The sequence below is a fragment of the Oryx dammah genome, unplaced genomic scaffold (assembly GCF_014754425.2).
Source record: "Oryx dammah isolate SB20612 unplaced genomic scaffold, SCBI_Odam_1.1 HiC_scaffold_2, whole genome shotgun sequence".
Classification (NCBI taxonomy): Eukaryota; Metazoa; Chordata; class Mammalia; order Artiodactyla; family Bovidae; genus Oryx; species Oryx dammah.
Genome location: NW_024070186.1, coordinates 113,423,084 through 113,436,490, shown reverse-complemented (window position 1 = coordinate 113,436,490; position 13,407 = coordinate 113,423,084). Strand labels below are relative to the sequence as shown.

Here is a 13,407-nt window from a genome sequence, read left to right as displayed (position 1 = left end):
CAGTCCTGTGGCCACTGCTGAGTTTTCCAAATTTGCTGGCATATTGAGTGCAGCACTTTCACAGCATCATCTTTCAGGGTTTGAAATAGCTCATCAAGTGTGCATAATTATGTATATTCCTTGAGGAGGATCCAGGACACTGCCCTAAGGCTGCACTGTTGTTTCATGACTGCTCCTCCTTGTTTCTACATCTCCTCTCTGTCCTGATTAGGAACTGTTTGCTCTTTGAAACTCAGGGAAAGTCTAGAAGGCAGAATGAAGCCTGTTTCCTACAAACAGAACGTGGGGGACACAGCAAGGATTTATACCAGGGAGGATCCCATGGGGTCCTGCTGGTTTTTGAACCACACTCTGAAGAGCTGGGATCTAAAATGTTTCATTCTACCTACCACAGAAGATAATCATACTCCTTTTGGAACAATGTAACTTCCCTCACCAGACCAGGAGCTCTGTTCACCGTGTCTTGAAGTAGAGCACACACCAGTAATCCAGTAGGCGTAGGGTAATCCGTTTTTACCCATTTCAGTGATTTGTATGGTTCAGTGGCATCAGTAATTTGAACTGTTTACAGATAGAGGATTTTCCTTTTAACTGAGAGATTGAAGCAAATAATCTTCATATAAGTTAAAAAATACATTTACTATGTGACCCATGATAACATGTGCATACCCAAATCCTTCTATTAGAATTTTCAGTGTAGTGATTCTGAAAACGGAAGTCTCTGTGCACCGGTGTCAAATTGAATCTGAGAGACAGAGTTTTGGGTGAAGTTAAAAGGAAGAGTTTTATTACTTTGCCAGGCAAAGGGGAACACAGCAGTCTTGTGCGCTGAAAAACTGTGTATCCCCTGTGTATCCAGTGGTCCAAGGGTATGGTTGCTGATAAGGATCTAGGTGTGTGAAGGTCCTTCTCTCCTTTAATCTGGCCTCAGGGTCTCCTTTGTATCTGTATCCTCTTCCTTCCCTGATTAGCTACTGTTTGAATCTGCTCTTTAAAACTCAGGGAAGGCCAGGGAGGCTGGAGGGTGTTCCTTACAAACAAGGAAAGGGGTGGGGGCACAGAAAGGCCTCTGTGCCCAGGAGCCCACAGGGTCCTGCTTGGTTTCAGTAACTGTATTTATATAATATTAACTAAGTGTCTGTTAACTGGTGAATTGATAAACTGTGATTATAGTACAGACATAAAATGGAATACTACTTAGCGGTCATCTAATTTAAAAAGTATACAACCTAAAAGTTGAAAATTATGTTTTATTTGGTTGCCTTTCTGAAGACTGTAACTGGAGAGACAGCCGCTCAGATAGCTCTGAGGAACTGTTCCAAAGAGGTTAGGGAGGAGCTAGGATATAGAGGAGTTTTTGCTAAATTAAAGGGCTTCCCTGGTGGCTCAGATGGTAAAGAATCTGTCTGCCATGCAGGAGATCCAGGTTTGATCCCTGGGTCAGGAAGATCCCTGACCTTGCCTACAGAATTCCATAGACAGAGGAGCCCTGTGGGCTATAGTCCATGGGGTCACAAAGAGTCAGACATGACTGAGCAACTAATGCTTGCTTTGCTAAACAAACAAACAAACATAGTTGAACATCAGAAAATTACTGCTAATCACAAAAGAGACATCTTAAGTTAATGATTTTGGGGCTTTTCTGTGTGTGGGAAGATGCAAAGTCTGGGCTTATTTAAGTTACTCCTTTGATAGACATCTTAACTGTCGAGGACCCATATCCTGTTTTTCTCCCTCTCAGGGTGTGCTGTCAGAGGTTTGGGGGTGATGGAGTGGGGTGGCTGCAGTGGCTGATGGTTTGATAGTGGGCAACCATGCTGTTCATTGGAATGGCAAGCAACATTTTCTCCCTCACAATAAGAAAAAGGAAGGAATTCCTGGTAGAAATAATGACATGGATAGTCTTTTTCAAAAGCATTATGCTAATATACATAAGCCAGAAATAAGATATGTACTGTATGATTCCATTTATATGGCCTTTTAGAGAAAGTGAAACTACAATGGTAAACAGATCAGGGGCCAGAAACTGGGGGAAGAGAATTGCCTGCAAAGAGGGACGCAAGAACTTTCAGACCTGATGGAAACGTTTAGTATGATTTTGGTGATTGTTACATGACCTTACAGGTTTGTCAAAGCTCATGAAATTGTACACTTAAAAGTGGTGGATTTTATTATAATTTTTTCCTTCTACACAGTTAATCTTAAAAATTGGCCACATCATTAACCTGTTAACAGTACCTGTTACTCATAGAGTCTACCTAGTCAGTGGGGCATTAATGTAAGAAGTAGAGAAAATTTCTACTCTGGGAGAAGAAATGGGTCTCTGGGAGAAAATATGAATGAACAGTAGGAACATAAGTTCCCTTAAAAACTTCTTTGTTTATTTTCAATGAAGCTCAGTCTCAAAGGAGAAATCTTGAAAACAGGAGCTTCAGTTCATTTATTTTTAACATCTAGTATAGTATACTATTAGCTGAATGATTTGGGTTTGTCCTGTTATGCTATTAAAAACACCAAAATTCTGCTGATAAGTTGTTTCTTTTTATGTTCTTTGCAGAGAGCATACTCAGTTTAGGGGGCAGGATTTGGTCATCTGCTTTGGCACTGAGGACTTAGCTTTTATTGGGTAAAAAGATATGTCTATATATCCTAAGGATGAAATCTGGGGAAAGCATTGGCTTTTTTGAAAGATTGAAAGAGGAGGTATGTGTATGCATATAGGAAATAGCTGCGTAGCATTGTATAGCAGAAGAACCCAGGGGAAGAAGAGAAAGAAAATGATACATATTCTTCTTCTGCTATGCACAAAATGCTGTTTAGAAATCAGCCAAATGTATACATTTGGTTCAATTTGTTGAAACTATACAAATATTTTGTAGGGGGAAGTGTGTATAAATCAAATTATAATTTTCTATTTATTTACTCAGTAGTATCAGATTTACCCCCCTTAATTTGTTTTAAATAACAGCAGCTCAGAACTTCAGATTTCAGTTTAGCTTTTTAAGGTGGTATAATATTACTTATTACTTAATTTTATATGTATTATTCTTTATTTTAAAATTATGGCCTATTGAAAATTTTCAGATCCTTCTAGTAGAAATCTGATCAACCAGATTTACTAATTCCTTAAGATTTATCTCTTTAATTGTGAATTGAACAGTTTTTCATATTATATTATTTCTAAGTAAGTATATTTTAATAGATGCATACTTTATCATCCCTTGCTTAAAAAGTTAAGTGACTGTATTAAGTTCATGCTGTTATAGTTATAAAATACAGTAATTATAGTTTTTCAGAATGTATAATTTAGAATTTTCCCATAATGTATAGAAAGATCTCTTGAGTGGGAATGCTAACATCCCTGCTTTCATCATTGTATGTGGAAAGAGCTTAGGGCAAGGCTGGCCATTTTGTAAGTGCTTAATAAAAGTGAAAGGGTCAGTTGCATCGGACTCTTTGCAACCCCATGGACTTTAGGAATCCATCAGGCTCCTCTGTCCATGGGATTCTCTAGGCAAGAATACTGGAGTGAGTAGCCATTCCCTTCTCCAGGGGATCTTTCCGACCCAGGGATCGAACCCAGGTCTCCTGCATTGTAGGCAGATTCTTTACCATCTGAACCACCAGGGAAGTACTTAATGAAGTGTGCCGTTATTTCTGCTATCATCAGCACCAAAGGGTGGAGCTTCTTGGTGTATAAATGAGGGCACACATTTGGATTGTGCCATTCATAATAAGGACCATTACTTGAAAGAGGGGCGGTAAATGAGTTAAAGGGAACTGAGGCCTTTCCACCCATCACTACAGAGTCCCGTGTGTCTCCTTTAAGGCTTGGACTCTGTGGAAATGGCTGGATCTAGGAGGCTTCGGGGGCCCCCGGGGGTGGAGTCGGAGACCTGGACATCAGTGCAGAGCTAGAGCTGCTCTATGAACACATGCTCATAGGGACATGTAACTGCAGAGGAATCACAGGCTGAGCAAGCAGTAAACACAAAGAGGAAGGCAGGCAGGATGTAAGGTCTGTTGCCAAGCTGAGACGGTCTTGGGTGTGTATCATCGTGAGCTGTGGTCTGGTGGAGCCTGAGTGAAGAAGGACCTCTCCCAGGGTTGAACGGACCCAGTGCCACTTGCTAAGATTATCGAGGTGAGCCTTGAACAGGGGCAGGCGGCTGAGAGGAAACTTGTGGTTGAAATTCTGTCCGCAGAGGGTTCTGTGGAGCCGGAGGGGATGTCCTTTTCTAGCTTGCACAAAGATGCAAATTATTGAATGTTTTTTTTGAGCACTAGTATGCCGGGTGAGAGCGGAGGCAGAGCAGCAGACGTTGGTCGCTGGCGAAACAGAGGGTATCAGGGGATGAGAGTGGATGAAGACACAGTTTAGGATGCTAGTTACTTAAAATTGGAAGTTTGGTTGCCGGGCTCCTGGGTTAGTTGTGAGAAAAAGAATGCAGACCCTGGAAAACTAAGATGTAATTCAGGGACCTGGCAGTAGGAACTCAGGCCTGGTGAATGACATGTTCAAGGTCAGCGTGGGATTAGTAAGAACCTGACCAAACTGCTGAGCTGCTGCTGAAGGCTTCTCAAGTTCCCTGTCCTTTGGGCCAGAATCAGTCTCAGAGGTTGGGGTGGGGCTGAGCCTACAGATGAGCTCAAGGATGTGTCTGCAGCTGGGCTTGGAGGGCACCGGGTGTAGAAAGGCCAGACAGGCTGGGTCCATCCACATGGGGAAGCATGTTTCTTTCCTGAAGTCGTATAATATTGATTGAGATACCCATAGGGTTTTTGTACTTAGGGAATAGAATGATGTGTCCAGAATTACTGCTGAATGTGCTTTTTTCTAACTGGTGGTTAGAATAAATAAAGCCCCTTTATATTCGAAAAAACATTAGGAGAGTCTAAAAAAAGAAGAATCTGACATTTTCAAGTGTCATTCCGTAGGGTTTTTGTGTAGTTTTTATAAGTAACACTGTTATGGTTCTCTGGGGCTCAAGGAGGCGCCTTAAATAAGAACCCTCCAGTTTGAATCTTAAGCATACTGAAGTTTGAGAATCACTGCTCTAGGACACTTGGAGGGAAAAACAACAGGTTTACTGAAATCCAGAAGAATGGGGTAGGGAAGAACAAGGTTGTGAGTAGTAGAGTTTTATTTCAGCACAGCTTTTGACTCTGAACTTGATCTCCATTTCACCAGTTCCTAGGACTGTCACTGCTTAGGGGGCTGGCAGGATGGACAGATTAGCCCTTGTGTAATGCTTAGTCTGGTATCAGAATAGACCTGCACCCATCCGTAAAAGCTCACATCTGGAGAGCAACAGTACAGTGTGTGGACTCTAGTCTGATAGATACGGGTTTGAGACCTGTTCTGCAGTCTATCAGCTCAGGAAAGTTACTGTTTCTCTGAGCTTCAGTATGCTTATCTGTGAAATGGGAATTACGAGCTTACTATAGCCCTCACAAGGTGGTTGTGAAGATTACATTAGATAGTATACCAAAAGCATTTTATCAGGGGCCTTGACACATATATAATACACATACATTATAATGATTCTAATCAGCCATTATTCACCGGGCATTGGCCATGTGCTGGGCATTTTGGGTAAAAAATTAATGCAGAACATCTGGTTATGAGATCTGGAACTCCATTCAATGACTGTCTACTTAGCGTCTTCTGTGTAACGTGTTTTGTTAGATGCGGATACACACACGGAAAGAAAATGACGGACAAGTCCTGCTCTCATGGGTCTTGCCATCTAATGGGGTCGTCACTGTAACGTCTGTTATAGTCTCTGTATTTCAGTACATTTGTTATTTGTTTCCTCCATGGTTCCCTTGAGAATCCTAGAGCAATGATTCTCAAATTTTAATTTGGGTCAGCATAAGAATCAGACTGGAGGGCGCTTGTTTCAATACATGTCCCCAAGCCCCAAAAACTCAGGTGTAGTAGGGGCTGAGGAATGTGCATGTTAACAAGTCATTGGCTAGTGCAGACCCTTGCCATATCACTTTGGGGAGCCTGCCCTGCAGCTCTCTCCTGTCCACTATGTCTGAATCTGCACTTTTGGAACTCTGCCCACCAACGGCACACTCTCAAGAAGTTGTCTGTTCGAATTTTCTCATTTGGGTTCCCCTCATGCATTTTGTCTTGATGGATAGGCATAGAACTATGAAAAGCAATGACCACGCTTAGTCTGCTTCTGTTTCTTACACTGTGTGAGCTGGGACAACTCACCCCGAGAAACTTTCAGTTCCTTCATTCGTCAGGGAAATGATACCCGCACATCCATTTATCAAGCTTGTTTTGAGCCTTAAGTGAAGTGATGGACATACGACCTTGTTATGAACTTAAAAAATATACTTTAATTATTAAAGAGAAGGAAAACCTGTTGCCAAATTGAGCCCACTTTGGTGTATGTAGTGCGTGCTCAGTCACTCAGTCCTGTCTGACTCTGCAACCCCATGGACTCTAGCCCACCAGGCTCCTCTGTCCATGGGATTTCCCAGGCAAGAGTACTGCAGTGGGTTGCTGTTTCCTACTCCAAGGGATCTTCCCAACCCAGGGATCAAAACCCAGTCAGGGAAGCCTCTGGCATATGTAGATTACTCTTCTATTCTGTTATGTATCATAATTTGAGAAGAAATAAGCATTTGATCTCTGCCAGCGATTCCTGCTCTCCCTTGAAACTCTACTCACACTCTAGGTGAATAATTGATTTCTGGTTTAAACTTTGTAAGAGTGTTTTAGGGACCTTGGTCTTATTAATAGTGGCATCTGCAGCCAAGAAGCTGCTATGTATTATTTAATGTCAGGATTTTGAAACTTGTTTTGGTTATTGGAGCTGTGTTGAAGGGCTTTGTTCCCCTGTAAACCAGGCACTCTGTGTTAAATCCTAACTGGTGTTGCTTTGAATCTTTGGCTCAAAGCAAAATGGTTGTTTCATTTATAGACTTACAATTAGAGACTTCATTTATTTCTGCAAGTTTTTCCTGTGAGCAAGCAGAAGAACTCGACATGCTTATCACACGGATATCCTGGCTGTCCCCAGTTTGCTTCGCAGCTTGTGTATGGATGCTGTGAGTTGTCCATGACACATGAGAGAGTGAAAAAGCTTCCAAAATTTTTCTCAGGTGGTGTACACAATGACCTTCATGAGTAGATTCATTTTACATTTGGAAGGGAAAAAAATGTTTCTCACCTTTCTTTGGTTTCAACTAAACCACAAACTGGTGAGGCAAAAACAACAATCTCACTCATACTTCCTTGTTCTGTAAAGGAATAGGTAAAATTTCCAAGAAATGTATTTTGGGGGGCAGGTAAGCAAACTGAATTGAAAATACGGAGTTCTTCCTTTAGACTTAAATGTGCTGCTTTACCTTAGATGCAAATTTTTTTTGATTAATTTTAATTATATTCAACTGTGCTGGGTCTTCACTGCCATGCAGGCTATTCTCTAGCTGCAGTGTTCAGCTTTCTGATTGCAGCGGCTTCTTTTGTTGTGGAGGATGGGCCGGCTTGGACTTCAGGAGTTGCAGCTCCTGGGTGGCCAGAACATAGGCTCAATAGTTGTGGTGCGTGGGCTCAGTTGCTCTACAGCATATGGGATCTTCCCAGATCAGGGATCGAAACTTGTGTCTCCTGTGTTGGCAGGAGGATTTTTTACCACTGAGCCACCAGGGAAGCCCTCAATATGTTTTTTAAAAAAACTGCTGTTACTGGTAAGTGGCATCCTTGTTGCATGTTTGCATAACTGATGTTACTTTGTATGGAGTCTTAAATATTTGAGTATTTGTTTGGTGATTATTTTGGCCCATGGTAAAATGCCTTCCAGGACAGTCTTAAGCCTGGTATCAGTAATTTCTAAAACTTTCTTGGTCCAAGTCTAATTTGTGCGTTTTAGAACTTAGTTGCTAAACATCCCTGATAACTGAAACCATCAGATATACAACAAAAAAGGCTTAGTTGCCGTGTATTTTTAGATGAGTCACAGGGTATGTAAAGAATTCCTCAGTGTTCTTTGGAGTTTTTTGTATTTATCCTACATTCATGTTTGTGTGACGCATGAAAAAAGAAACATTTGCCAGGGCCAGTTCAGTCCAATGCATGAGCCAAGGCCAGTCCACGCCAGCTCCCTGTATCGTCAGCACGAAGCATGGCTCATGGCCTCTGGCTAAAGTGTTTAATATTATCACTTCTCTCACAGGGGCTTCCCAGGTAGTGCTAGTTGTTAAGAATCTGCCTGCCAATGCAGGAGACGCAAAAGACATGGGTTCGATCCCAGGGTCTGGAAGACCCCCTGGAGAAGGAAATGGCAACCCACTCCAGTATTCTTGCCTGGAAAATTCCATGGGCAGAGGAGCCTGGCAGGCTACAGTCCACGGGGCTTCAAAGAGTTGGACACAACTGAGCACACATTATTCTCTCGCACAGGAAGGGGACGAAGTGGAGCCAGCATTTGCTGCACATGTCCTAAAGGTCAGGCTCGCTGTCTCGCTGCCCTTGTTTCCTCAATAAACTAGGTAAGTGATGCATCCACCATCTTCACTGCCTCATTTTCTTGGACTTTCACTCTGATTATCCCAAACCTGACTCCATTCCTTGGATTTTTTTTTTTTTTTAACCCACTGGATGATCATGCAATTTATTTCTTGCTTTTTACCAAAAACTCAAGATGGTTTCTAAAATAATGCATAATATGTCAAAACATATATTACAGAGGGGTGAGGAAGACGGAATAAAGTGGACAGGGAGGCCTGGGCCTGAGAAGATCTGTGCCCTTCCTTGCTTTACTCTCTGTGCCAGCAGAGGGTGTGGCCTTTGTGCCATGGCTGTGCCCAGTTGATTCTTCCCTTCAGTCCAATAGGAATACTGCTCAGGCTGCACAGTGGTGGGCCAAGTCTCCCTTTGGTTTTCTCAAACCCATGCACTTTACTGTGAGGAAACAAAACTCACAGCTGGCTTTAGTTTTAGAAAACAAATAATCATAAGATATACACACTTATTCACATTCACTTTTGTGTCCTTGGTTATGCCCAATGCACATCCTTTTGGCTAATCTGTCTAATAGCCCAAAGAGGTTGGTTGTGTGCTATCACTCCTCAACATGTGAGAACAGTCAGGCTAGAAAAGGAAGACTAATTTACCTAAGCCCCTCCCACCCCCAGGCCAGGAATTACGTGGAGTTGGGCCGCGATTTCTGTCTTCTGATTTCCAACCAGGGTTGATTGGGGATTTTGTGGCTAAACTGGAAGTACGTGTAAACTAAAGTTTGCTCATTTAAGGCGTTCATTTGCTTTCTCCTGACACAGCCTTCACTTCTAATTAGTTTATATAGTGGCATGTGGGGGTGGTGGCTGCATTCATTGCAGTGAGAAGCAACAGCTGACGGTGAGGGTGGCGCACCAAGCAATCTCCATGGGATCATCACTACAGTTGACGATCACTTCCAAATAGCCCCGCACCCTCAATAGCTCCTGAGAGTCTTAACTCTAATTGTGCCCAGAACAATTAAAGACATTTATTATGATGACCTCACATTATCAAGAACAGTTTCTTTTATGTGTAGTCGATTATACCTATAAAGGCAATGGAACTCTTTAAGAATCTAACCAATCACATACATTTAAATAAAATTACAAAAAGAAAAAAGAATCTAACTAGACTCACATGTTCTACACTGCTTCACCCTAATTGAGGTTCGCTTTCTTGGTGGCTCAGATGGTAAAGAATCCGCCTGCCAATGCAGGAGACCTGGGTTCGATCCCTGGGCCGGGCAGATCCTCTTTAGAAGGAAATGGCTACCCACTCCAATATTCTTGCCTGGAGAATCCCATGAACAGAGGAGCCTGGCAGCCTACAGTCCATGGGATCGGATATGACTGAGTGACTAAACACTTTCACACTTTGGACAAGAGTGAGTGGGGTGGTACATTCAAGTCTAGATGGACCAGAAACTTGGGAAGAGATGCAAAGATGCACTGAAATAAAAACATCTTTAAATTTGTCTTTCTCATTTACTTACATGTAGAAGTGAGAACATATTCATATCTGCCTATGAAGCAGAAGTAGAAACTAAAGAAAATGTTTTAGGCTTAAAAAAATCTATTTTGTAGAGGTGCTAAATTTACCTATGCTGTGACATGGTGCATATAAAAGTGTGTAAAAATTGAGGCTATGGTAAATATTTTTTAGTAGTTTTTTCCCCAGTCTTTTAAAGTGAGGAAATGACTTTTAGCTTATATAGCATTTAAAAGTCATTTTGAGCACTGATGAAACAAAATGTTTTTTTACATCTTAAGGTATATATTCACTTTCTCTTGAGAGAGAGAAAATAGATATATATTTTTTAAAATGGGTATTAAATAGATGTGTAAAATTTTGTTCTGAATGAATTTTTTACTTCTTTAATACGGGAAAGTATTGTTCTGAACATGAATCGTGTTGTGTTGACTAGAGAAGATGAGAGACAGAAAAAAATATTCTCTTTCTGCAGATTTAGTGGGCGTTTCCAAAATAACAGGCTGACATCAGTTTCTTCTGTTCTTCCTCTATCTGTTTCTCTGTTCACTAATGCTTGTAGGTAGGTCATTGTGTAACTCATCTGTGTAATGGTCTTGCCTTTCCCTTGGCCTCATTCCCTGTGTTCCAGGTGGGCCAGCCATGAGAGGGTACCTCTTGGCCATCTTCCTGAGTGCTGTCTTCCTCTATTATGTGCTGCATTGTATATTGTGGCGAACAAATGACTATGGGTAAGTCTTATTTTTGCTGCTTAAAAATGACCCCCCAACTGGTCTTTCACATGAACACAGAAATGATATTAAAAGGACCTATTACAAAACAAACAAACCCTGTAACATTTTGAGCCTTTTCTAGCTTTTCCATTGTAAGTTAGAGTTTTACCATTCTAGTATCTTATACATTACACATAACCATTTAAATATTGGTAAGCAACATTGTTTTTTTTTTTTTTTTTTTTCTTGGACTTTTCAGTGAAGCAGTGCTCTTGACCATCTTTGGGATTCTGATTTATATAATTCATCTTTTTTAATTGATGGAGTAATTCTTAGACTCAGTGGGATTTGAGTCTTAAGTCTAAAATACTGGGATAAAGATTATTGATAAATGTGGACACTTACATATGGTTTCCTTTGTTTAAAAATATTTGCTGAATAGTGATATAGGCTGAATTTGAAATGACTTTGACTTGAAATACCACATACAAAATTTGGAGAGGCACAGGTAGCTTTATTACAGAGAAAACTCCTATGTTACGCTTTTTATCCTTTTCCTTTTTCTCTTTTGAAAAGTATTTACTTAGTTTGAATAAACAAATTGCAAATAAAAATTAGCTACAATGTGTGACCTGAATAGAAATGACTGGAACAAATACAACACAGATTTCCTTGCACTAGTTGCAGAGCATGTGACAATTGAAAAAGCTTCAAAATCGATTAAATTTCTTTGAAAAAGGAGTAACAGCAATTCCTGATCTATCACAACTAGTCAACTTAAATACAGACTTCTGGACATGAATCTCATGAGTGAACCTACATGATCATTTTTTAAAACAAGGAAATTTTGACAAGTTGAAGTAAAGTAAAATGGTTCATGGCTTCTAAGCAACAGGTTTTGTTTTTTTAAAAAAAGAAGAAAATTCAGAGCAGCATTGTCACAGGATAAATTAACACACTATACTACTATATACAAAATTTTGCTAGAGTTGATTAATTACAATGCAACTTTTCAAATTAAAGCAAAACAAATCCAAAGATTACAAAAATGATTCTGTCTAATCTGAAAGTGTGCTGATTTCTATAAGTCACAGAGCATGTGATGTAGGGCAGCTGTCTATACTTTCCTTGTGGTGTGTTTAGAAAAAAGGGAGGTGCTTCTAAAAGCAAAGAACTTACTGGAATTAGAGACTAAATTGACCAAGCAAGTATGTCTCTCCATTTGACTGTTGCTTATCAATGCCAAGCAGACATTTCCTTGAGTCGCTTTATGACAACTGTCCTTTTTGGATTCAAGTTCACAGTTAAGGCTGGGCTGTTAGGTTAAAAAAAGAGCACTGTTGTCATTTAACCTTTTATACCTCCCTCAATTTCTTAACACCTGAATAAGTCCAAATACAGGATAGTTAATTAAGCATTTCTTTTTCTAGAAACAAATGAAGTCACTTCTCTTTCTTGTTAATTGATGCTTTTTCTGCTTTTTCTCCTGGGAATGATTTTTTTTTTACTTGAAGCAGTGAACAGATGAACCACAGTTTATATCTAAAAAATAAACTTGCCAAATGTTGCTGATACTAAAAACAGATTAGTTATTGTGGGAGAAGAAACAGATAATCTAGTTTAAACTGTGTATTAAACATTTTATAGCATATAAAATGTTTCTTAGCATTAAGTTTTTGTTATGATGCTACCCTAGGGAGAAATGTTAAGGAAAAAAAACTTTCCCAATTATCTTCAATGTAGTTAAAAGCAAACACCTCTTATAATGGTAATTAATATGAATTTGTGTTTTATAAAGTATTCTAATTTACCAAATTTCACATTTAGATGGGGTGGGGAGAGAGGCTCTCTCTTCCTAACTTTCTAAATTCTTGAGCTATACTTTGCTTAACTACCATTCCCACCAAGAGTTTGAGACCATTGATAATCATGCTAGTCTATCAAGAACATTCTAAAATATTTTCTATAATAAAGATAAATAGAAAAGTTAATATACATATTGCTTTATTTTCAATGTTTGCAACAAACCATGTAAAATTACATAGTTTGAACTAAAAGTATCCTCAGTTACACAAAACAGTTTTTTTTAACACTGAGGATGGGTTATTCAAAAATACTAAAATGAAAGCATCAAAATAGATTATGTCTTTTTCTCCTCAAAATATATCTTTAAAACTCAGAATTCAGAAATTACTTTGCTTGAGTTTCCCAGAGTTCTGCTCAGAAATTGCCTACTGTTTAGTATAAATGTTTTTTTAAAAAAAAAAAAACTCCTGCAGATGACTAGAGCAGAAAAATTGTGATGTGGACAGCAGGTTGGGAAACCCAATTACTTAGCTTGTAAATGTATAATGTAGTCCTGGAGGACAGCTGTCTGTTAGTCTCGAGGTATCCTTTCTTCCTATTGCCAGTCCTTTGGCAAGGAATCAAGTTTTTAATGACCTTTAAATTCTGAATGGGTGGTATTAAATGACGTCAAATAAACCACAAAAAACTTCTTCACTTAGACAAAAGTTCAGTATATTTTGCCAGTGTTTGAATAGTAGATGCTAGATCATGTTTCTAGGTTTTGTTTTACTAAATTAAAAAAAAAATGGTGCTTCTGCATTTGATTTCATTACTGGTTGGTTGAAAAATCATTGTAGTGCTCTTTATGGAAGGAAGTCAGGCAGATCATTGTAG

The 13,407-nt window shown here is 39.7% G+C and overlaps 1 protein-coding gene across 8 annotated transcripts in view; it reads left to right on the top strand.

Moving 5' to 3' along the window:
* The window catches only part of ST3GAL6 (ST3 beta-galactoside alpha-2,3-sialyltransferase 6), an 87,125-nt gene that overhangs the window by 38,058 nt on the left and 35,660 nt on the right, over positions 1–13,407 (top strand). For 6 of the 8 annotated variants that reach the window (XR_005718639.1, XR_005718632.1, XR_005718634.1 and 3 more), the window contains exons 3-4: positions 8,426–8,514; positions 10,644–10,743. Coding sequence is in view for 1 of the 8 variants with exons in the window: in XM_040226170.1 (XP_040082104.1) it covers positions 10,655–10,743 (89 nt within the window). In the remaining 7 variants the exon portion in view is untranslated. The remainder of the gene's footprint in view (positions 1–8,425; positions 8,515–10,643; positions 10,744–13,407) is intronic. The other 2 variants (XR_005718638.1, XR_005718637.1) reach the window with 1 other exon arrangement.